This window comes from Haliotis cracherodii, unplaced genomic scaffold (genome assembly GCF_022045235.1).
Source record: "Haliotis cracherodii isolate W230 unplaced genomic scaffold, xgHalCrac1.p SCAF_5, whole genome shotgun sequence".
Classification (NCBI taxonomy): Eukaryota; Metazoa; Mollusca; class Gastropoda; order Lepetellida; family Haliotidae; genus Haliotis; species Haliotis cracherodii.
In genome coordinates, this window is record NW_027266308.1 from 5,174,231 (window position 1) to 5,199,487 (window position 25,257).

The 25,257-nt window shown below is 40.5% G+C and overlaps 1 protein-coding gene across 1 annotated transcript in view; it reads right to left on the bottom strand.

Annotated features, from left to right (window-relative positions):
- Positions 1–17,417, bottom strand: part of LOC139442312 (limbic system-associated membrane protein-like) — a 127,790-nt gene extending 110,373 nt beyond the window's left edge. The window contains exon 1 of the mRNA XM_071223102.1: positions 17,117–17,417. Within this exon, the coding sequence (XP_071079203.1) occupies positions 17,117–17,417 (301 nt within the window). The remainder of the gene's footprint in view (positions 1–17,116) is intronic.
- Between the last annotated feature and the right edge of the window lie 7,840 nt (positions 17,418–25,257).

The following is a 25,257-nucleotide window of genomic DNA, read 5'->3' on the forward strand; positions in this document are numbered from 1 at the left end:
TGATCTGACTACTGTGTGTGAGTTCTTTAAAATACGTGCACTGCAAGTTTACTCTGAGAGTACTTCGTTACAAATATGATAGTTAACTCTGAGCTTGTAAAACACTGTTTGGCTTGACCCACACTAGAGAATGTACAGGCAAGTTGGAATATTGATGACTGTGCTTTGAAACGACATTTACAGACGTCCTCGAATTGCTACTCATATCCCATGTATGTGTGGTCTTTTCAGAGCGTTCTGTTAATTTCTATTAGACATTTACACGTGGCTTGATGTTTATATAACATTGGCGTTCTAATCACAACGTTGTTCACGAATAGCATAGGTAGCATTTTTTCGAAAGTTTTCAATTCTGTACAATATACCAGACACCAAATTCGCCTAGGGTATTTGAGTAGGTTTTTAGTACCATATCCTGACGCGACCTCCTATTGATGATGTTGTACTGGTTTCTGTAAAAAGCAAAGATTTACATCGTCTGGAGCCAGGCCATGTTAAACACAAAATAAAGCTGTCATAGGCTTTCCAGCGGATAAAGTCATGAGGTTAATTTACAGTGAGTCAGTATTTACAGCTTTCTGTCGTATTAGCAGCATTGCTGTTATTCCCGTCGAGTAATTGCAGCAAGCGTGGGATTAATCGTTACAGTATACGGTACTGTAATACGCGGTACAGTTGGACTCAAGAACCCACGCATTCTTTATTTAGATTTCAGAGGTCAAAGTTCCAATCGAGAAGTCCTCGGATTTTCAGACAGAGGGATATGGTATCGGAGTCAAATACCTGATTTCAGTGAGATTACATATGATTGTGGGTTTGATAATGTTTTTGCCAGAATATTCCCCGTGCTCGTGGTTTTACCAAAGTTTAAACGTAACTTCGGTCTTAACTCCAACAGCATGCTGTAAGGCCGTGAAATGACTGAAATATAGTTAAAACCAACTCACTCACTCACTCACTCTACAATAAGGCTTGTTTGTTTGTTGTTTAACGTCGCACTCAGCAATATTCCAGCTATATGACTGAGGTCTGTAAATAATCGAGTCTGGACCAGACAATCAAGTGATTGACATCTTGAGCTTCGATCCACGCTATTGGGATCGATGACATGCATCAACCAAGTCAGCGAGCCTGACCACCCGATCCCGTCAGTCGCCTCTTAGACAAAATAAAATGCAATACGTTAGGTGCATGAGTGATTGGAGTGTTCCACAAACCATGTTTAAAATACCATTTTGCGTCCATTGTCACTGAACCATAATCTGGTTGTGACTGAACTGGTATGCTATTAAATTGACTCCTTTAGGCAAGGTACATTGTCTGAGGCTATGTGAGTTCACGGTGCCGAGTTGCGTCCTTTAACCATGCCAGACACCGATGATCTTGATTTCGAATCTCAGTTTGCCCTGCTTATTCTAGGTTTGTCAGCACCACACTTGTGCTTGTGGGTTTCATCAAAGTGGTTATTGTCTAAGACCTACATCACTCCCACACCAAGCTGACACACCATGATATTGCTGAAATAATGATAATAACAAAAATAATAGTCTATCTGTACGACGCATTTTCACTCACTCACTCACTCACTCACTCACTCACTCACTCACTCACTCACTCTAGAATAAGGGCAGGTAATTGACTGTACAGACAATGCACCTTTACACAAGTATTATCCAGACCATTACTCGATACACCAAGAGAGTTCTTGCCATTCTTGCTTTCAATCTATGAGACACAAGTTTACGTTTATTCACTACCCCCACTGTGTATTCAGCTATCTGTCATATTGTGTTAATATTTCTAGACTAAATGCTTTATGCCCTTTGTTTTCTTTCTCGGAGGCAATCTCATTAGCGCGAGTGATTTTCCACAAATATACTTGAGACATATATAGTGATTCCCCTTCAATAGACTGTCAGTATGATTGGGGAAATAATTTCCGTATGGGCCCGAGGCGTGACAGTGATCCATTCGATGAAGAGCTGATGTAAGGAAATGACTTGCGCCACGCTCAGCTTCCCACCCTCTGAGCAGAGGATGCTTGAGAGGTACGACTATATCAAAGGTACATGAGTGGACATATTTCAAACTCGGCAGTTAACACAAGCAAGACATTAGTAAGCCACTTTACTATATATGTGAGACTATAATGTTTTTTATGGGTTTGCCTTCCCTTCTTCGTGGATGTTTTAACACTGGTTTCAGTTTCAGATGAGTGAGTGAGTTGGGTTTAACGCCGCTTATAACAGTATTCCAGGTATATCACGGCGTGTCAGCTTAATGTGAGAGGTAAGCCCGAAGGATGCAGGTCTCAGATATTTACAACTTCGGTGAAACCCACAAGCATGGGTATGGTGACTAACCTAGAAACATAATCGGGACGAACCGGGATTCGAACCAACAATCATAGGTTTCTGGTGTGCCAAAAAGGACGCAACTCTGCACAGCGAATCGCGGCGCCTTAGACGACTGGGCCACCCGTGATCCCCCAGTTTCAGATGAGGATTTATATAAGAGCATATGATATGCTTCTGTGTGTCATTGTGGATTTGAACACTTTCATGTCCTGGAACTACATGTATATATTTACACACATGATATTGAGATACACAATCTATCATGAACAATATAATAAAAACATATATAGCCTAAGTTTGCTTGCAATAACTACTGAATCTATTATATGTATACAGCGTTTTCGCTCTCCGCTAGGACATTCTATTACCATGTCTGCTCCCATCAAAGGGCTATGTAAAATATATCAAAAGACCACCAAGCGCAACGATATTTCGCTCAAAACCCAGTTGTGGAACTGACATCGACATAACCGAATTTTCGAGGAGAAGAGTTAACATTGTTGTTTGAAGAAACAAATACGCATCTGGATTCAATTTGCACTATTTATCTGGGTTTAATCTAAGTACACCATAGTGCTATATGCTGAAGGATGTTCAACGAACACCAGGGTAAAGTGTGCTCTTGGTGATCTGTGAACGACGTGGGGTGGTGCTCATTATATCAACCACTAGTTTGGAATCTTCATACATAGGCAGCTGTGACCTTCCTGGACACACTTACTCACTACTCACTACCTGGACACTGTAAAACCAAAAATGAGTATGATTCTGTAGTGGTGCATGACGTCGCTGACTATTAATTATAATTCCATTGGAAACTGCGACACCAAATTGCTTCTTAATGTCATGGTGATATCCAACTGTCTGGAAAAGTTTGAACTACATTTCAACCTTTCTTTGTTATCCAATGAAACACACTATTTACAACCAGGGAAGCTAGGGAGACGTTGTTTCTACCTTACACAATTAGGAGTGTATGGGCACACTCACATCTATCACTGCTCTGTGTAACCTCTCACCAGATATCGAAAAATAGCATATTTCTGTATCTCCTGGTTAATGTGGAAATGTGGTATCGACAGCGCATCACGACAAGAACTGTTCCTCAAACATAATTTGATATTCTCGGAAAGCTTAAAATGTCCAGAAATAATCTGTTGCTAAAAACTTGGCGATGGAAACCTTACAACAGCTTCTCTTTTGAAGATCGAATCCTTTCAGGGGGCCTTAAAAAGTTGTCTTTCGCAGATGAAGTTGATGCAGGTCACGACCGAGGCAATATTTATACCATTAATCCTTAGCTGTGGAGGATATGCGGCATTCGCAGTTGTTCGTCATCTGACTCGAACTATTTATAATCTGAGTGAGCGAGTGTTCATGTAACACAGGCAACTGTATCGCAGTGGCAAAACCTCGAATACAATGTTGTATTGTTAGGGTTACAAGTAACGATGTTATACTGAAGACATGAAGAATGTAATGACGTTTCGGGGCTATACTTCTCTCCCCTTTGTCACGTGTATACTGTGTAAGCGGACTGAGTTAACGTATATACATGCTGATAAGTGAGATGAGGTGAAATGGGGTTTAACGTCGCGTCCAAAATTATTGCACTTATATAGCGACGTGCATGTACGTGGGTGTGTTTGTGGGGCTGCTTGTAGTAGTCCGGACTGATGCCGATTTATAGTGCTAGCCCACTGAGATACCATGCCTCAGTTTAACACTAAATACCCCACTCAGACACAGTATACCGACCAGTCCTTGTTTAAGCCCCTTAATGCCGAGCGCCAGACAGGGTATCAACAAGTACCATCTTTTAACGTCCTTTGGTATGACGTGGCCGGGAATCAAACCCAGGACCTTCCACTCTCAGGGCGGACGCTCTTCCACTAGACCACGGAGACGGCCTACACGTTGATATACACAAGGTAGGATTAATATACAAAAATAACAACATAACGAGGGTACCAAAGTGATTAACGGAAGAGAAGCAAATGGTGAAAGTAGGGTGATAGGGGCTGGGTGTGAGAACAAAGAGCTGACAACAATATAACAAAAATACAAGCCAGGTGTCTATTTGCGGGTAAAGTTCGCTATTCCGCAGTAGAGTATACGCTGTGTAAGAAGATACCTTGGTCTCTGTATATAGCTGCAAACTTTGGATTTCCATAACTTGTTGAAATGTCCTCTTTTTTTCAATGATTGTTATCGCCTTACAGTATCGGTTTGTTTCTAGGAAACATCATGAACAGGACCAATAAAGATAGTTATTATCCATACACTTTCATGTTCTAAATGTTCTCAACTTCTTAATGTCTACTAAAGATTTGATATTCTATTGTCTTTCGGTGGAAAGGGCTACTTAAACACAAAACAAACTCACATAACCTTTCTAGTGGATAGGCTATATGATGGCCTGTGAACAATCGAGTTATCACCAGATACGCCACTGACACAATAGCGCATTTAATGATATTGTTGAAACCAAAAACGATATGTATATTTTTAATTACGTCTGTTATGCATAGATTCTGCTGCTTATGAGTAGAGGGAAGCGTTTGTTCGTTTTGCAACACATTGGGAGAGAGTTTAAATGACTCAAATGCCCAAACCATTTCTTTTGTTGCTGACACAGCATAATTGATAAATGCTACTGGGATTATAACATAACTCGGTGACTTCAGTCCACCAACAGAATCTTATAGAACGTCTTATAGATAATAACCCCGTAGGAACGGACTGGAGGGGATTTATAAGAGATGGCGCTTTTAGGATGAGTCATTGGAGTTTGAAATATGCCATAACTCATTTCATAGTTCACATTGATAATAGAGGCTTGCTCCCGTCGCAGTTTCACGCCGATAGGTCAAATAACTGTCAATGACATGAATAATCGCTGCCTGTCATATGCACCTTAATTCTGTATGTTTTATAATGAACAAATTCGTCAAGAATTTAAACAATATGATAATAATATGAGCGCAGAACATTAAGAATATGTTTGAAATGGTCTGTTAATATTAAGGGGCGGTCGGGTAGCCTAGTGGTTAAAGCGTTCGCTCGTCACGCCGAAGACCCGGGTTAGATTCCCGACATGGGTACAATGTGTGAAGCCCATTTCTGGAGTCCCCCACCGTAATATGGTTTAACGCCGCTTTAAGTAATATTCCCACAAGAACACGGCGTGGGACACCAAAATTGGGATTCAAACATTTTACCCACACAGCTCAGGAAATGACTCTTTGGTTAAAGTAACTAAGTCTTGCCTTTGGGTTGGACTGGCATCAATAAGATATGTGAATCAGACTATTTGATCTGATAACGTTTCCCATTACCCTTGACCCATATAAGCCCCATGTGTTGTACTGTATTCGTTTAGGGAAGATTTCAGGTGAGATTCTTGTTGATTGCTCTCGTGACATGGTAATGACGCTTTTCACAACACCGTGTCGTTGAACTTTTCCTTCATTACAGAGCACTTTGTGGCCAATGACATATCTACATGAAGCCGTTCCCCACGCCCAGACACACGCAACCAACGTGTATGTGTAGCATCCATTTCCAGTGTTGGCCAGACAATAATGACAGATTTCGGCAGAACATGTCAAGTTTGGAAGAGTTATAGACACTGTGTGATAACATGAATACTGGCCGTAACAAGATCTGTTAGAATACGACCTGCAATTCTTGCTTTGGTGTAAACTGTCATGAAAATTGAATAACGGAAATAACATAATCTTGTCATTTCACACACGCTTCATTTTAACTCTCAACATTGTGTAATATACACTTTGATAGAATCGTATACAATTGCTTAAAAGTATAATGACAATTTGAATGAGTACAATAAAAAGAAAACCCACATCTAATCCTGTACGGTAACAACTGGTAACAACATTATTCAGAGCGTTCTGTTAATGCTCAGGCACAGGGTGTGTTGGATGTGAGTGTACGCATCTAACCAAGACACTTTCCGCAAGAATTCGAAATGAAAGAAGACGTTAGTACGCTACCCTGTGCACACAGATCGGAGAAACCGTCTCCTGTCCAAAAAATAGCCTGTACTTTAGATAGTGTTGTTAAATGATTTAGTGAATACAAATATTTACAATAGCACCGCGGCAACCATGATTCACAGTTTCTTCAATGATTTGGCCCCAGACAGAGAACATACGTCAAATAAAAATAAAAGCTGTCCGTGTTTTCCTGAGATGAATGTATTGTCAGACTACATATATTGGAATGTATTATTCTGCGGCGAACCTACGTCAGTTGATGTTCGGGAATTAGAACTACAGTGGACAAAATGGACAAATTATCAATTGTAATTTTCTCAGTTATGTTTTTGTTATGTTTTTCACTCATTATTTAAGTGGCATCGACACGAAAACAGTCTTTACGGGGAAGTTGTAGAATGCTCTTTTGTTTTTGCTCTCATGTTTATTGCCTTTGAGAACCTATTTGCTTGACTTTTAAATTTGTCTGTTATGCCACAGGGTGCTGAGTTATTTCACAACAACATTATATATTATAAGGGCATGTTATGTTTAGGGCATTAGAGAAACGCAGGCTATCAAGTTACATTTCTGATAGTACATGTGTATGCAGCACTTTTGTGACAATTCTATATATTTTTGCTACAATCTTCTACACCCCAACCATTTCAGAAATCAAATACAATCAATCTTTTTGTGACTTAAACCAAGTGTACAACAACTACTGTGTGTGAGTTCTTTAAAATACGTGCACTGCAAGTTTACTCTGAGAGTACTTCGTTACAAATATGATAGTTAACTCTGAGCTTGTAAAACACTGTTTGGCTTGGCCCACACTAGAGAATGTATAGGCAAGTTGGAATATTGATGACTGTGGTTTGAAACGACATTTACAGACGTCCTCGAAATGCTTCTCATGATCATATCCCATGTATGTGTGGTCTTTTCAGAGCGTTCTGTTAATTTCTATTAGACATTTACACGTGGCTTGTTGTTTATATAACATTGGCGTTCTAATCACAACGTTGTTCACGAATAGCATAGGTAGAAGTTTTTCGAAAGTTTTGAATTCTGTACAATATACCAGACACCAAATTCGCCTAGGGTATTTGTGTAGGTTTTTTAGTACCATATCCTGTCGCGACCTCCTGTTTATGATGTTGTACTAGTTTCTGTAAAAAGCAAAGATTTACATCGTCTGGAGCCAGGCCATGTTAAACACAAAATAAAGCTGTCATAGGCTTTCCAGCGGATAAAGTCATGAGGTTAATTTACAGTGAGTCAGTATATACAGCTTTCTGTCGTATCAGCAGCATTGCTGTTATTCCCGTCGAGTAATTGCAGCAAGCGTGGGATTAATCGTTACAGTATACGATACTGTAATACGCGGTACAGTTGGACTCAAGAACCCACTCATTCTTTATTTAGATTTCAGAGGTCAAAGTTCCAATAGAGGTGTCCTCGGATTTTCAGACAGAGGGATATCGTATCGGAGTCAAATATCTGATCTAGTGAGATTACCTATAATTGTGGGTTTGATAATGTTTTTGTCAGAATATTCCCCGTGCTCGTGTTTTTACCAAAGCGTAAACGTCTGCATCACTTCGGTCTTTCTCCAACAGCATGCTGTAAGGCCGTGAAATGACTAAAATATTGTTAAAACCAACTCACTCACATACTCTAGAATAAGGTTTGTTTGTTTGTTTGTTGTTTAACGCCGCACTCAGCAATATTCCAGCTATATGACGGCGGTCTGTAAATAATCGAGTCTGGACCAGACAATCAAGTGATTGACATCTTGAGCTTCGATCCACGCTATTGGGATCGATGACATGCATCAACCAAGTCAGCGAGCCTGACCACCCGATCCCGTCAGTCGCCTCTTACGCCAAGCATAGTCGCCTTGTACGCCAAACAAATAGAATAAGGTCAGGTAGTTGACTGAGTCGGTTAAGGTTCGATTCTAAAGCAGCGAATGCTTAAATAGGCTGTCAAAACCAATTAATGTTAAACTCATTTCCTCTGAATGTATTGATGGTGGCCATTGTAACAGTTGGACTTGCTACTGATAAAATGCAATACGTCAGGTGCAGTGTGTGAAATAAATGAATCTACAGCATGAGTGATTGGAGTGTGCCACAAACCACGTTTACAAATATTATTTTGCGTCCTTTGACACTGAACCATGTTCTAGTTGTGACGGAACTAGTATGCAACTAATTTGACTCCTTTAGGCAAGGTACATTGTCTGAGGCTCTGTGATTTCGCAGTGCCGAGCGCATCCTTTAAACATAACAAAAACCAAAGATCATGACTTCGAATCTCAGTTTGCCCTGCTTATTCTAGGTTTGTCAGCACCACACTTGTGCTTGTGGGTTTCATCAAAGTGGTTATTGTCTAAGACCTACATCACTCCCACACCAAGCTGACACACCGTGATATTGCTGAAATAATGATAATAACAAACATAATAGTCTATTTGTACGACGCAGTTTCCATACTGCATATTACTTTTACTCAACCACAAACCTACTCACTCACTCACTCACTCACTCACTCACTCACTCACTCACTCACTCTAGAATAAGGGCAGGTAATTGAATGTGCAGACAATGCACCTTTACACAAGTATTATCCAGACCATTACTCGATACACCAAGAGAGTTCTTGCCATTCTTGTTTTCAATCTATAAGACACAAATTTACGTTTATTCACTACCCCCACTGTGTATTCAGCTATCTGTCATATTGTATTAATATTTCTAGACTAAATGCTTTATGCCCTTTGTTTTCTTTCTCGGAGGCAATCTCATTAGCGCGAGTGATTTACCACAAATATACTTGAGACATATATAGTGATTCCCCTTCAATAGACTGTCAGTATGATTGGGGAAATAATTTCCGTATGGGCCCGAGGCGTGACAGTGATCCATTCGATGTAGAGCTGATGTAAGGAAATGACTTGCGCCACGCTCAGCTTCCCACCCTCTGAGCAGAGGATGCTTGAGAGGTACGACTATATCAAAGGTACATGAGTGGACATATTTCAAACTCGGCAGTTAACACAAGCAAGACATTAGTAAGCCACTTTACTATATATGTGAGACTATAATGTATTTGATGTGTTTGCCTTCCCTTCTTCGTGGATGTTTTTCATCACTGATTTCAGATTCAGATGAGTGAGTGAGTTGGGTTTAACGCCGCTTATAACATTATTCCAGGTATATCACGCCGTGTCAGCTCTTAAGTGAGAGGTAAGCCCAAAGTGATGCAGGTCTCAGAAATTTACAACTTCGGTAAAACCCACGAGCACGGGTATGGTGCTGACTAACATCGAAACATAATCGGGACAAACCGGGATTTGAACCCACAATCATAGGTTTCTGGCGTGCCCAAAAGGACGCAACTCTGTACAGCGAATCACGGCGCCTTAGACGACTTGGCCACCCATGCCCCCCAGTTTCAGATGAGGATTTATATAAGAGCATATGATATGCCTCTGTGTGTCATTGTGGATTTGAACATTTTCATGAGCTGGAACTACATGTATATATTTACACACATGATATTGAGATACTCAATCTATGTCACACAGTTTTGAGTTAATCCATTGTATGTATACAGCGTTTTCGCTCTCCGTTTGGACATTCTATTACCATGCCTGCTCCCATCAAAGGGCTATGTAAAATATATCAAAAGATCACCAAGTGCCACAATATTTCTCTCAAAACCCAGTTGTGGAACTGACATCGACATCACCGAAATTTCGAGGAAACGAGTTAACATTGTTCGGGGAAGAAACAAATACGCAATCTGGATTCCATTTGCACTATTTATCTGGGTTTAATCTAAGTACACCATAGTGCTATATGCTAAAGGATTTTCAACGAACACCAGGGTAAAGTGTGCTCTTGGTGATCTGTGAACGACGTGGGTGGTGCTCATTATATTAACCACTAGTTTGTCAAGTTTGGAATCTTCATACATAGGCAGCTGTGACCTTCCTGGAAAACCTTACTCACTACTCACTACCTCGACACTGTAAAACCAAAAATGAGTATGATTCTGTAGTGGTGCATGACGTCGCTGACTATTAATTATAATTCCATTAAAAACTGCGACATGGTGATATCATGGTGATATCCTACTGTCTGTAAAACGTTTGATTTACATTTCAACCTTTCTTTGTTATCCAATGAAACACACTATTTACAACCAGGGAAGCTAGGGAGACGTTGTTTCTACCATATACAATTAGGAGTGTATGGGCACACTCACATCTATCACTGCTCTATGTAACCTCTCACCAGATATCGAAAAATAGCATATTTCTGTATCTCCTGGTTAATGTGGAAATGTGGTATCGACAGCGCATCACAACAAGAACTGTTCCTCAAACATAATTTGATATTCTCGGAAAGCTTAAAATGTCCATAAATAATCTGTTGCTAAAAACTTGGCGATGGAAACCTTACAACAGCTTCTCTTTTGAAGATCGAATCCTTTCAGGGGGCCTTAAAAAGTTGTCTTTCGCAGATGAAGTTGATGCAGGTCACGACCGAGGCAATATTTATACCATTAATCCTTAGCTGTGGAGGATATGCGGCATTCGCAGTTGTTTGTCATCTGACTCGAACTATTTATAATCTGAGTGCGCGAGTGTTCATGTAACACAGGCAACTGTATCGCAGTGGCAAAACCTCGAATACAATGTTGTATTGTTGGAGTTACAAGTAACGATGTTATACTGAAGACATGAAGGATGTAATGACGTTTCGGGGCTATACTTCTCTCCCCTTTGTCACGTGTATACTGTGTAAGCGGACTGAGTTAACGTATATACATGCTGATAAGTGAGATGAGGTGAAATGGGGTTTAATGTCGCGTCCAAGATTATTGCACTTATATAGCGACGTGCATGTACGTGGGTGTGTTTGTGGGGCTGCTTGTACTAGCCCGGACTGATGCCGATTTATAGTGCTAGCCCACTGAGATACCATGCCTCAGTTTAACATGAATACCCACTCAGACACAGTATACCGACCAGTCCTTGTTTTAGCCCCTTAATGCCGAGCGCCAGACAGGGTATCAACAAGTACCATCTTTTAACGTCCTTTGGTATGATGTGGCCGAGAATCAAACCCCGGACCTTCCGCTCTCAGGGCGGACGCTCTTCCACTAGACCACGGAGGCGGCCTACACGTTGATATACACAAGGTAGGATTAATATACAAAAATAACAACATAACGAGGGAACTAATGTGATTAACGGAAGAGAAGCAAATGGTGAAAGTAGGGGGATAGGGGCTGGGTGTGAGAACAAAGAACTGACAACAATATAACAAAAATACAAGCCAGGTGTCTATTTGTAGGTAAAAGTTCGCTATTCCGCAGTAGAGTATACGCTGTGTAAGAAGATACCTTGGTCTCTGTATATAGCTGCAAACTTTTGGATTTCCATAACTTGTTGAAATTTCCTTTTTTTTTCAATGATTGTTATCGCCTTACAGTATCGGTTTGTTTCTAGGAAACATCATGAACAGGACCAATAAGGATAGTTATTATCTATACACTTTCATGTTCTAAATGTCCTCAACTTCTAAATGTCTACTAAAGATTTGATATTCTATTGTCGTTCGGTGGAAAGGGCTACTTAAACTCAAAACAAAGCTCACATAACCTTTCATGTGATTAGGCTATATGATGGCCTATAAACAATCGAGTTATCACCAGATACGCCGCTGACACAATAGCGCATTTAATGATATTGTTGAAACTAAAAACGATATGTATATTTTTAATTACGTCTGTTATGCATAGATTCTGCTGCTTATGAGTAGAGGGAAGCGTTTGTTCGTTTTGCAACACATTATGAGGGACTTTAAATGACTCAAATGCCCCAACCATTTCTTTTGTTGCTGACACAGCATAATTGATAAATGCTACTGAGATTATAACATAACTCGGTGACTTCAGTCCACCAACAGAATCTTATAGAACGTCATCGCCAAATAACAATCAGTTTAACAGTTTAGATTATCCACCGAAACAGATTCCATTAGGCGTAAAAGGCATACCAGTGGTGCAGATTATATGAATAGGTCGCTGAGAGTTAGTGATGACACCAGGTATTCGCGAAAGGGTTGGGTATTTCCTGCCCTACCGGTAGCACCCGCCATGAAGTGCATAAAAAGTAAGACTTCATTGATTGCCTGATTAAAATCAGATCTTTTACTCCGATACGATACCTCTCTGAGAGAAGATCTGAAGACACCTCAATGGACGGATGCGTAAAATGAACTTTGACCGCCCATTCGGAATGGGGTATGCCAATTAGATATCAGTTTTCTAGAACGATTCGGCTTTTTTTGTTACCACTTCGATTCGGAAATTCCGATCTCAGAAAAAAAAGAAATCTATCACAAAACACATATAACCTCGATTTTACACCCATTTACATACCATGGCTATAAGACGCATACAATATCTACAATAATATAACGACGCAGGTATATTTATTTGCATTCGGAACTCCCCAAGTGTATTCGTTTTCGAGATACAGCAATCAGATACGCATGTCTAAATGCTCGTTTACTCGTACAGAGAACTTAGAGGCCTCGACATTGACTCTGTCAGTTTTAGCTGACGTGATCTCCTATGGCGGTGTCATCAGATGTATCTGATAGAGGTATGGTATTCACTACGCCTGCAATACCGTGTCCTCTCCTCGCACATCGTGCTGGGGGGTAGCCAAGTGGTTAAAGCGTTCGCTCGTCACGCCGAAGACCCGGGTTCGATTCCCGACATGGGTACAATGTGTAAAGCCCATTTCTGGTGTCCCCCGCCGTGATATTGCTGGAATATTGCTAAAAGCGGCGTAAAACCATACTCACTCACTCACTCACATCGTGCTGATACGCGGTGATTTAAGTGAAATACTTTTCAAATTGCTGTGCGTTTGTCGTCCACAAAAGATAGATGTGAGGTGAGGTGAAATTAGGTTTAACGTCGCGTCCAAGATTATTGCACTTATATAGCGACGTGCATGCACGTGTATGTGTGTGTGTGGCTGCTTGTACTAGTCCGGACTGATGCCGATTTATAGTGCTAGCTCACTGAGATACCATGCCGCAGTTTAACATGAATACCCCACTCAGACACAGTATACTGACTCCGAGCCGACCAGTCCTTGTTTTAGCCCTTTAATGCCGAGCGCCAGACAGGGTAACAACAAGTACAATCTTTTAACGTCTTTTTGTATGACGCGGCCCGGGATCGAACCCTGGACCTTCCGCTCTCCGGGCGGACGCTCTACCACAGGACCACGGAGGCGGTCCACAAAAGATAGAGTGGAGTGAACAACAATACGGTTGTACTGATTTTATTAAGTTAAGTTAGGAGTACCGTACCCCCTCATCCGTTCCTCTTCATATCAGTTTTTTGTGTCCCTCCTCGGGGCTAGGGTTCCTCCTTTGAGAAAAGTGAACGGATTTGGGTTGTACTACTTACAGCGCATTTCTACATCTCCCATTGGTATGAATAATATAACATTTCTAAAATCCATACAACAGTTTACCTTCCTTAGAAATTTACTTCCAGAAAAGTCATGCTTTATTTAAAGAAAAGTGAACTTCTAAAATGGATTCCAGACCGAAAACGACAGCCGGTTGTATTTTTCTCGTATGCCAAAACCGACCGGGTTTTCTTTTCGATCATGAATCCTTACTCCGAATTTATATTCAGTAACGAAGATGGAGGAACAAGATAACCGCAGCTGAGTTAAAGTTACGCAATTTAAATGTTTACACCGCATCGACAATATAATTATTTTCTTTTGCAGACAGTTAGCGACACATTGCATCATGCTACTGTATATAACGTTGATATGTATCCTTCATGAGATGTCAGAATCCGAATTTTCATCTTTTTCAGAGGTAAAGTTCAGATAAGCATATTAATTACAAAATGCGAGTAAAAAATGGAGCTTGTCTCCGACTTCGCCCTTAGGATTCTTTTTGGTGTTTATACACTTGTATAATGAGTGAAAAACATAACAAATTAATTTAGAAAATTACCATTGGTATTGTGTCCGAATTGTCGACTATAGTTTCAATTCTCGAGCATCATCTGACACCAGTTCAGCGCGGAATGATACGTTACAATACACGTACTCTGACAATACATTCATCTCAGAAAAAGCACCGAAGGCTTTTATTTTCTTTTGACGTATGTTCTCCGTCCGGGGCCTATTCATTGAAGATACTGTGACTCATGGTTGTACCGGCCTTAATGCTAGTATTTGCATTGGAGTCAGTTAAATCTTTCAACACAATTGATTTAAATTATACTCTTTCAGGACAGATACCGTTTTTCTGATCAGAGTTGAAGCGTACCGAGATGCACTCTCAGTTGGAATTTGAATCGAGTTGATATTTGTTAGAGATGCATTTATCCTCATGCAATCAAAATCATACCTTATAACAACTGATGAAATTACAAAACGGACCTTTATGCCGTTTATATTTTTAATTCTGTATCATAAATGATACACAACTCATATACAGTAAACTACGTTTATAATGAACACGGTTATAACGAACTGACGGATATAACGAACTTATTTTTTAGTCACCACATTTCTTTTGTATATGCTCTATATAGGCTTATGACGAACTACGGTTATTACGAACTAAAATTAGTGGTCCCTTTGAGTTCGTTATAACCGTAGTTATACAGAAAACACACTGGGAGGTAAACTGTTGGTGTTTTCATTCTTTCATCACGTACCCATTTCTAAATTATTATATTGTGTTTTTATTCTTGTTCTTATTTATTCATTATTAGCCAGACACGTCAATGTCTCAACACACCACTCGACCCTGAAGGGATTGCATGTCTTCAACGCTTGTGAAAGTTTTTACTCGAAAATCAATGTTCAAGAGTTTATTACATAATTTAAGACCTACTGAGTCTCAGCTGTGTGATCCGCGGCTGCCTGGCGTTCCTCAGCCCCACTGGCTCTTTTATATCCGTCTTGTGGTGTCGTCTAGCTCTCCAATCTCGGTCCTAGAGTTCACTGTCAATTTCTAAAGGAGCCCTGTCGTAATACAGCATCATTTCCTCATAATAAACACGTGGGCCATCAACGTAAAAGGCACGAAAGATTTCGACTAAAGGTTTCCTCCAATTTCGTTTAGGTCTGGATACGGGGATGTTATCTTGGCACGAAAGTTTCCATATTGGGATCGCGACGAGTGCGGTTATTAGGACGGTTTTATGGAATGATCAATCTTTTTAATTACACTACATTTCACCTGTTTGCCTGCCTGTTAGTGCACTAGTTAATGCGAAGGTAAATTTATCAAGCTCGTTGACGTGTGATTGTTATAACACATGATATCAGACTCCTCATTGCTGCAACTCAAATTGCCCCAATATTGGTTAAGAGGTTTTCGATCTTTATTGATATGGTCGCGTATCAGGGATACCGATTTAATGTACATGTATGTTTAATGTCCAGGTTGATATTATAGACAGTGGGTCTGGAATTATTTTTATATCAGTACTTCTGATTTTCTTTGTTAGATGAGACACCAAGGGGATTCCTTGGCAGAAAACGCCAGTGTCTAATGCTTGCTTTATGAGCTTATTAAATTGCAGATTGGCTGGTCAAATTGGCTGATTGTAAGTCATCGTTGTTGGTTGGTTTGTTGTTTAACGCCGCACTCAGCAAAATTCCAGCTGTATGACGGCGGTCTGTAAAAAAACTGTGTCTGGACCAGTGATTGACATCATGAACATCGATCCATGCAATTGGGATACGATGACATGTATCAACCAAGTCAGTGAGCCTGACCACCCGACAGTCGTCTTTTACGGCAAGCATGGGTTGCTGAAGACCTATTCTACCCCGGATCTTCAGGGGAATCATCGTACCCCGACGGTATTGATCGTTGCCACCAATCAATGGTCCACCTTTCTTTTGTATGTACTCACCCACTTTAAAATTGTTCGCCATTGGAGGATTCAGTGAGGGTACATACCCATGAGAGCGGTCGTGTAGCCTAGTGGTTAAAGCGTTCGCTCGTCGCGCCGAAGACCCGGGTTCGATTCCCGACATGGGTACAATGTGTGAAGACCCTGTTCTGCCTGTCAGAAATACATTTTGAAAGAAAATACGTGTTTGCTCATATTAATAAGTGTGTTTGGTGACAACAAGCCGCGTAGCTTCACAGAAGGGATTTATCATGGGTGAGTGAGTGAGTGAGTGAGTGAGTGAGTATGGTTTTACGGCGCTTTTAGCAACATTCCAGCAATATAACGGCGGAGGACACCAGAAATGGGCTTCACACATTGTACCCATGTGGAGAATCGAACCCGGGTCTTCGGTGTGACAAGGGAACACTTTAACCACTTGGCTACCCCTCCGCCCCGTTAAGCATTGTCCTTCATAGGATGTATGTACGTATGTATGTATGTATGTATGTGTGTGTGTGTGTGTGTGTGTGTGTGTGTGTGTGTGTGTGTGTGTGTGTGTGTGTGTGTGTGTGTGTGTGTGTGTGTGTGTGTGTATGTCATCGAGTCTGCTCTACAAACAAATGGTTAAAAGTGTGAATATCAATCCACGCTGCAATGACATATAACTATTAAGGCCAAGGTTGACAGTCGATAATATTCTATCCAGAAAAGATAGCTGTAACAGCAATTGTTACCACCCAGTCCCCATCTCTTTACTATCTCGGATCCCGTTCCCCTCACTACCTGAGGTCTCCATTACCTTACTACCTGGGGTCCCCATTGCCTTACTACCCGGGGTTCCCATTGCCTTACTACCTGGGGTTCCCATTGCCTTACTACCTCGGGTCCCCATTGCCTTACTACCTGGGGTTCCCATTGCCTTACTACCTGGGATCCCCATAACCTTACTACCTGGGGTCTCCATTACCTTACTACCTGGGGTCCCCATTGCCTTACTACCCGGGGCCCCCATTACCTTACTACCTGGGGTCTCCATTACCTTACTACCTGGGGTCTCCATTACCTTACTACCTGGGGTCTCCATTACCTTACTACCTCGGGTCCCCATTACCTTACTACCTGGGGTCTCCATTACCTTACTACCTGGGGTTCCCATTACCTTACTACCTGGGGTCTCCATTACCTTACTACCTCGGGTCCCCATTACCTTACTACCTCGGGTCTCCATTACCTTACTACCCGGGGCCCCCATTACCTTACTACCCGGGGTTCCCATTACCTTACTACCTGGGGTTCCCATTACCTTACTACCTGGGGTCTCCATTACCTTACTACCTGGGGTTCCCATTACCTTACTACCTGGGGTCTCCATTACCTTACTACCTCGGGTCTCCATTACCTTACTACCTGGTGTTCCCATTACCTTACTACCTGGGGTCTCCATTACCTTACTACCTGGGGTCTCCATTACCTTACTACCCGGGGTTCCCATTGCCTTACTACCTGGGGTCTCCATTACCTTACTACCTGGGGTCTCCATTACCTTACTACCCGGGGTTCCCATTACCTTACTACCTGGGGTCTCCATTACCTTACTACCTGGGGTTCCCATTACCTTACTACCTGGGGTCCCCATTACCTTACTACCTCGGGTCTCCATTACCTTACTACCTCGGGTCTCCATTACCTTACTACCTCGGGTCTCCATTACCTTACTACCTGAGTCCCCATTGCCTTACTACCTGGGGTCCCCATTACCTTATTACCTGGGACCCCGAGGCTCTTACAACCTGGGACCCCTATTACCTTACTACCTGGGACCCCCAGCCCCTTACTACCTTGGGTCCCAATTACCTTACTACCTGGGACCCCCTGCCCCTTACAACCTTGGGTCTCCATTACCTTACTACCTTTGACCCCCAGCCCCTTACTACAAGCTTTGGGTATTAGCGAGGGATGTATTGTGCCTTCATACATACATGACGACAGTGACGGATGATGACAACGGGTTCTCACGAAAGGACGCATGTGGTTGATTCTCTTTTTCAAATATTTCATCATGACTCATTGATATTGAAAATAGAGCCGATAGCATTAAGAACAATCGAATAGCCATGGTAACAACTCCTTAACATTTTGCAAGCAAGATTAAACAAAGCGTCGTTCCCAGTGTGGGAAAATATCAAAATACACAATACACTCTATTTTAGTTCTCCCATAGGTAAAACACAAAAAGCAAACCCTTTGCAACTCTCGTCAGTATATTTCATTATTCCTTCGGACCCATTACGCGTGAGACATTCGTTCTTGTAATTTCTTTAATGAAATTGGAGGACTACAACTTGTCCCTCAATGTGCAAAATCACGTTGATTCGGTGGAGTCAACTATCAATGTTCACAAGTAGCATCTCGCCATGTGATTAAAATTCAAGGTTCGACCTGTCTGGAAATTAACATAGAGACTGCAATCCTAAAAGGCCCTGTCATGGAGGATTACAGTCATATTTTACACACACAAAAACGGATAGGGAAGGAAGGGATTTAAGCAGAAAAACCGCCTCTAGGTTGGGTTTTCAAGACAAACCTTTAACAAGGTTCTGGGAATCTGCCCTTGAGGTCATTAACTCTGCTTGGGCACCCCTTGTAGAAAATGGACACAGCAAAATCGCAAATGATTCTGAAGATGCTCTCTGTCAATTTACGTCCGCTCTGAGAGCCTTCGTGAACACATTTTTTTCTGTCATTAGAGCTGTGCAAATCGTGGCTTAATTAGTATAGCAATTTGCTTTATACAATAATCACTTGCAAAGAGTTATATTTGGATTTATATTTACAGGAAATGTTTGAAATAATGTTAATTCATCAATAGTAATACATATCCAAGAGACACAATAATTGTAAGTTATGTGTTGAAAATAGAACTAAAATTATAACACTAATCTGACAACGTTTAAAATATTAGATATTCCATTTGAACGTTAAATATAAATGTGTATTTAAGTGTAAATGTAAGCATATCTTGATTTAAAAACTACATTTTGTTGTCAAGCGACCACCTTATTTAAAAACGTTGACTTCTTCGAACAAATAAAGGGGGCACGGGTGACCCAGTCGTCTAAGGCGCCGCGATTCGCTGTGCAGAGTTGCGTCCTTTTGGGCACGCCAGAAACCTATGATTGTGGGTTCGAGTCCCGGTTCGCCCCAATTATGTTTTTAGGTTTGTCAGCACCATACCCGTGCTCGTGGGTTTTATCGAAGTGGTAAACGTCTGAGACCTGCACCACTTCGGGATTTCCTCCCACATTAAGCTGACACGCCGCGATATAACTGGAATACTGTTAAAAGCAGCGTTAAACCCAACTCACTCACTCACTCACTCACTCACTCACTCGAACTAATAAGCCAGGCAAGTGACATTTACCAGTCACAGAGTGAGTGCTATATAAATATTTTACGAGTGCCTCACATAATTTCACGCACGCGTTACACACGTTAAATCATTCCCAAGAAAAACACTTGGTAACTGAATGACTATTTTATACGTTTATGTTATTGAATTACAATTTCATTACTATAAATAATCTCATTTACAACATGACTTGCTGTCACTCATTATAAGGGATCTAATTACTTATAAAACGTCAGATGCTGGAGCATCTTCCTTCACATTTCTCAATTTCCTTTCTTCTCTACCATCGCTTCTCACATCAAAGCTTGTGCTCGGAGTTCAGAAAGCACCGTAGCCCTAGATTTGTCTAATAACCCGACTGTCTAAAAAGCGCATTATATCTGATTGATGGCAATGGCCTCGAAAAGCCCCGTTGACAGGCTTACATGTAGGATTGTTCTCTTGAAGGACGTTTCATCTTCTTGAAGGAATTAATTGTCTTCAAAAGCTGCCAAATGTTCCCAGTTGAAGTTTATACGATACATATTTGTTATAAACAGTTTCTTTGGTATCTGACTTGCCATTTCTATTTCCAGGCAGCAAACACGATAGTGTTGTTGGTCGTTGCTATATAAGAACAATCATCTTATTCAGCAGGGTCTATCGCCGCTTTGAATTAGTATTGCAGCTATTTCACGGCGTGTCAGTTTAATGTCGGAAGAAATCCCAAAGCGGCGTTGTCGGAGATGTTTATCATTCTTGTAAAAACTCTGCTGCGCTGCTGAAAAACTAAGAATTGTAATATGGGATTCAAACCTGTGATAAGGGAATCCTGGTTCAGCAAAGGAACACAACTCTTCACATGATGTGTAAGAACAAAACAATCCTCAGGTCAATATTAACGTCATGAGTTTGCTAATTAGGTTCATTTGCATGTAACCACGCAAGCGTAATGATGTTAAAATACAATGTACTTATATTTAAACATTGAACATACGTTTATCTGTCATTTTCACTGTCTTCCAGCACTATCATTAAATCCCTCAATATTCGAAATACTTTCTAAATGGGTACCCGGTAGAAATTCGATAAATGCACTCGGTATACATATTGAATTATCGAATGCACTCAGTGCCTACGCTTTTGAATACTATTGATTTGCCTTCTTCCATTAGATGAGAGAGAAGACCTTGAATAGAATTCACAATCTGTAATAACATGTCCAAACGCTTTCAAGCAAGAAATCAATGTTTAACATTGGTCCGGGCGGATTACTGCCGAAAAGTAGGATTGGTCACTTTAACTACTCAGGGAGAGAAGTTTCCTTTTCTCCCCAAATCTCCAAGGAAAATATGGCTGAGTGAGTGAATGCTGTGGGTTTAACGCTGCTTTGATCAGAATTTTGCCCATTTCATGGGTGGCTGTTAAAGGGGGGGGGGGGGGGGGGTCCCTATGTGCATCGTGTTCATTGCGTTTTCATCCCAGGGGTATAATGCTGATAGACCAGCGGCCATATTAGGAGAGAGCTGACATTCGAATGCAAACCTGCGGATCCTGGCAGATAAGGGAGGTAATTCTGAAGCAAGGCTTGCGGCACAGTAGAACCCCGGGACGGACTTGCCAACTGTTAATGGAGAAGTACGTGTGTGGGTAAATGTAGTTCAACTGTAGGAAAGCAACAATCTTGTAGCGGCCATCTTCGGTGGGGGAAATGTGTTTGTGTGTGTGTGTGTGTGTGTGTGTGTGTGTGTGTGTGTGTGTGTGTGTGTGTGTGTGTGTTTGTGTGTGTGTGTGTGTGTGTGTGTGTGTGTGTGTGTGTGTGTGTGTGTGTGTGCGTGCGTGTGTGTGTGTGTGTGCGTGCGTGTGTGTGTGGGGGGGGGGGTGGGGGGTGGGGGGTGGGGTGGTTGGATATAGATCGTAACAACCCAGCAAGAAATTCTCACAAAGATTCTCATTTTACAGACATGTTTCAAGATTGGTTCAGAATTCTCATTTTACAGACATGTTTCAAGATTGGTTAAGAATTCTCATTTTACAGACATGTTTCAAGATTGGTTAAGAATTCTCATTTTACAGACAAGTTTCAAGATTGGTTAAGAATTCTCTTTTTACAGACATGTTTCAAAATTGGTTAAGAATTCTCATTTTACAGACATGTTTCAAGTTTGGTTAAGAATTCTCATTTTACAGACATGTTCAAAGTTTGGGCCTCTCTCACAAAGGGGTTTTAGTGTTGTTACAATTCATACAGTAACACAGACTTACAACAAACCTTTTGTGCAACGCGGCCCTGTGCCTATATTATCTTTGACATGGACATGCATGTAGTGTCTGGAACCAGTTCAATACCTTCCCCGGAACTCTCAGGGGGATCAAGTACCTCAAAGTCATATAATCTGCATTATGTAGTTGATCGCACGAAACATGATAAGTCAGGCTATGCGCTAATTACAATTTTAATTAAAGTTACTATAGCAACCTGGTGTGACTTTAACGCTTAAGGAAAGAGTATTTAATTACAAAATCTGCTGACAGGACATGCCTCGTTTAATGTGTGAAAATGCAATAATTGTGTGAAGAGAAAAAACTGCCTTGATGTCATTTCTCCTAAATTATCTAAATGTGGGTTATTTTGGTTGGTGTATGCAGAGGATGTTCAATTATTGATCCTCATTTAACTGACTAGTGATTAATTGATGAGACAGAGTGTAACTTTAATCTGCTAGCCTGAGTTAAAGTAATTACTGGTATGAAAGGCGCGAAACACAGAACGAGAATCCCTTGGTATACCCGTTGAGCTTTCTTTCTGTTCTCAATGGTGCCTCGTAGGCGATTGTGTTTTGGAACATTCATACATTAATTAGGACTGTATTGACTAAGTCTGCTCGAACCGCATATTGGAGGCATTTGCATTTTACAAGTTAAAATACACACGTGTCAATGTCTATCACTTACAAACATATTACATCCTTTCATGTGATATATACCTTACAATGCATGTTATTTATGAACAATTTCACAAACGAATGATTTGTAGTGCTAACAAAAGCACTATGGTACCCTCTTGCACACAATGTACTCGGGTGTTAGGCAATATATATTTTTTCTTGCAACTTAACAGTAAAAACAGACAGATTCATAATTATTCACCAGCTTTTGATTAAATATATTTCATACTGGACCATATATACCACTATTTGTGAATAAAGAATACTTACTTACATGTATGAATAAATGCACTTCAACATCTTTAGGTGGTCGTTACAAATGACCATGTTAAGACAATGGAATATTCATAAAAATACTGTGTCCGTTTATAAACGGTTTATGATCTCATCCGTTTAAAGTTACCATACACCTCGATGATCAATTCCTGTCAACACATCTGTGGAAACATACAATTCAAGTTACATTCAATTACCCGCTATGCATTATTGCTTGTTTGTGGGCATAATTCACTGTAACAATGCGCCAGTAAACCAAACAGAGTGCTATTATGCTGCTTTAGATCGAATTACAGTCAATCTAGTGGTATGAAATACGGTTATCGTCAAATTACATGGTTCTATCCTGGCTTTAACTCTCTCTGTGTGTGGGAAAACTTCCTTTCTCACTTTGTGATGAGCGAAACTGCTTAAAAATCTGATTGGACCTAAAACAAAACAATATCATGTCACAGCCGCTTTAATAATTGAGCAAAATTCCTTTAAAGGCTACTAAACTAGAAATATGTATTGGTATATCACCTGATCGACCTATCGATACAACATAAAAATTAGCAATATATCGATGACAATCCGGATCGTCATGTCATTAATCTGGATCTTTAGTGAGATACACATATTACCAAATCTGGATCTATAGACAGATACACATATATTACCCGAAACTGGTTCTTTGTTGAGATGCAAATATGGCCCAATCTGAGTCTATTGAGATATATGTGTTACCAAATCTGAGTCTAAAGAGATACATATGTTACAAAATCTGAGTCTAAAGAGATACATATGTTACAAAATCTGAGTCTAAAGAGATACATATGTTACAAAATCTGAGTCTAAAGAGATACATGTTACCAAATCTGAAGTCTAAAGAGATGTATATGTTACCAAATCTGAGTCTATAGTGATGCATATGTTATCAAATCTGAGTCTAAAGAGAGGCATGTGTTACCAAATCTGAGTATAAAGATTTACATATGTTACCAAATCTGAGACTAAAGAGATGCATATGTTAACAAATCTGAGTCTATATGTAACTGAAACTGGATCTGTGAAATGTTGCATGAAAATCGTTACCTAATTTCGATCTACATGTATACATAGAGAGAAAATTATATTAACCAATCTAGATCAAAAGAGAATCTTGATCTATAGACAGAAACATATGTCATCTAATCTGGATCCATAGACAGATACATATGTTACCCAATCTGAATCTAGAGAGAGATACTTGTCATCTAATCTGGATCTATGGACAGATACATACGTTACCCAATCTGGATCTATTGACAGATACATACGTTACCCAATCTGGATCTATGGACAGATACATACGTTACCCAATCTGAATCTATAGACAGATACATATGTCACCCAATCTGGATCTAGAGAAAGATACATATGATACCCAATCTTGGTATATGGGCAGATACATATGTTACCCAATCTAGATCTATAGACAGATACTTGTCATCTAATCTGAATCAATGGACAGATACATATGTCACCCAATCTGGATCTAGAGAGAGATACATATGTTATGCAATGTTGGTATAAGAGCAGACACATATGTTACCTAATCTTGGTATATGGGCAGATACATATGTTACAGAATCTAAATCTATAGACAGATACTTGTCATCTAATCTGGATCTATGGACAGATACATATGTCATCTAATCTGGATCTAGAGAGAGATACATATGATACCCAATCTTGGTATAAGAGCAGACACATACGTTACCCAATCTGAATCTATAGACAGATACATATGTCACCCAATGTGGATCCGTAGACAGATAGATATGTTACCCAATCTGGATCCATAGACAGTTACATATGTTACCCAATCTAGATCTATAGACAGATACATATGTCACCCAATCCGGATCCATAGACAGATGCATATGTCACCCAATCTGGATCCATAGGCAGATAGATATGTTACCCAATCTGGAGCCATGGACAGATACATTTGTAACCCAATCTGGTCCATAGACAGATACATATGTCATCTAATCTGGATCCATAGACAGATACATATGTTACCCAATCTGGATCTATGGACAGATACATATGTCATCCAGTCTAGATCTAGAGAGAGATACGTGTCATCTAATCTGGATACATAGACAGATACATATGTCACCCAATCTGGATCTAGAGAGAGATACGTGTCATCTAATCTGGATCTATAGACAGATACATATGTTACCGAATCTGGATCTAGAGAGAGATACTTATCATCTAATCTGGATCCATATACAGATACATATGTCACCCAATCTGGATCCATAGACACATATATATTTTAC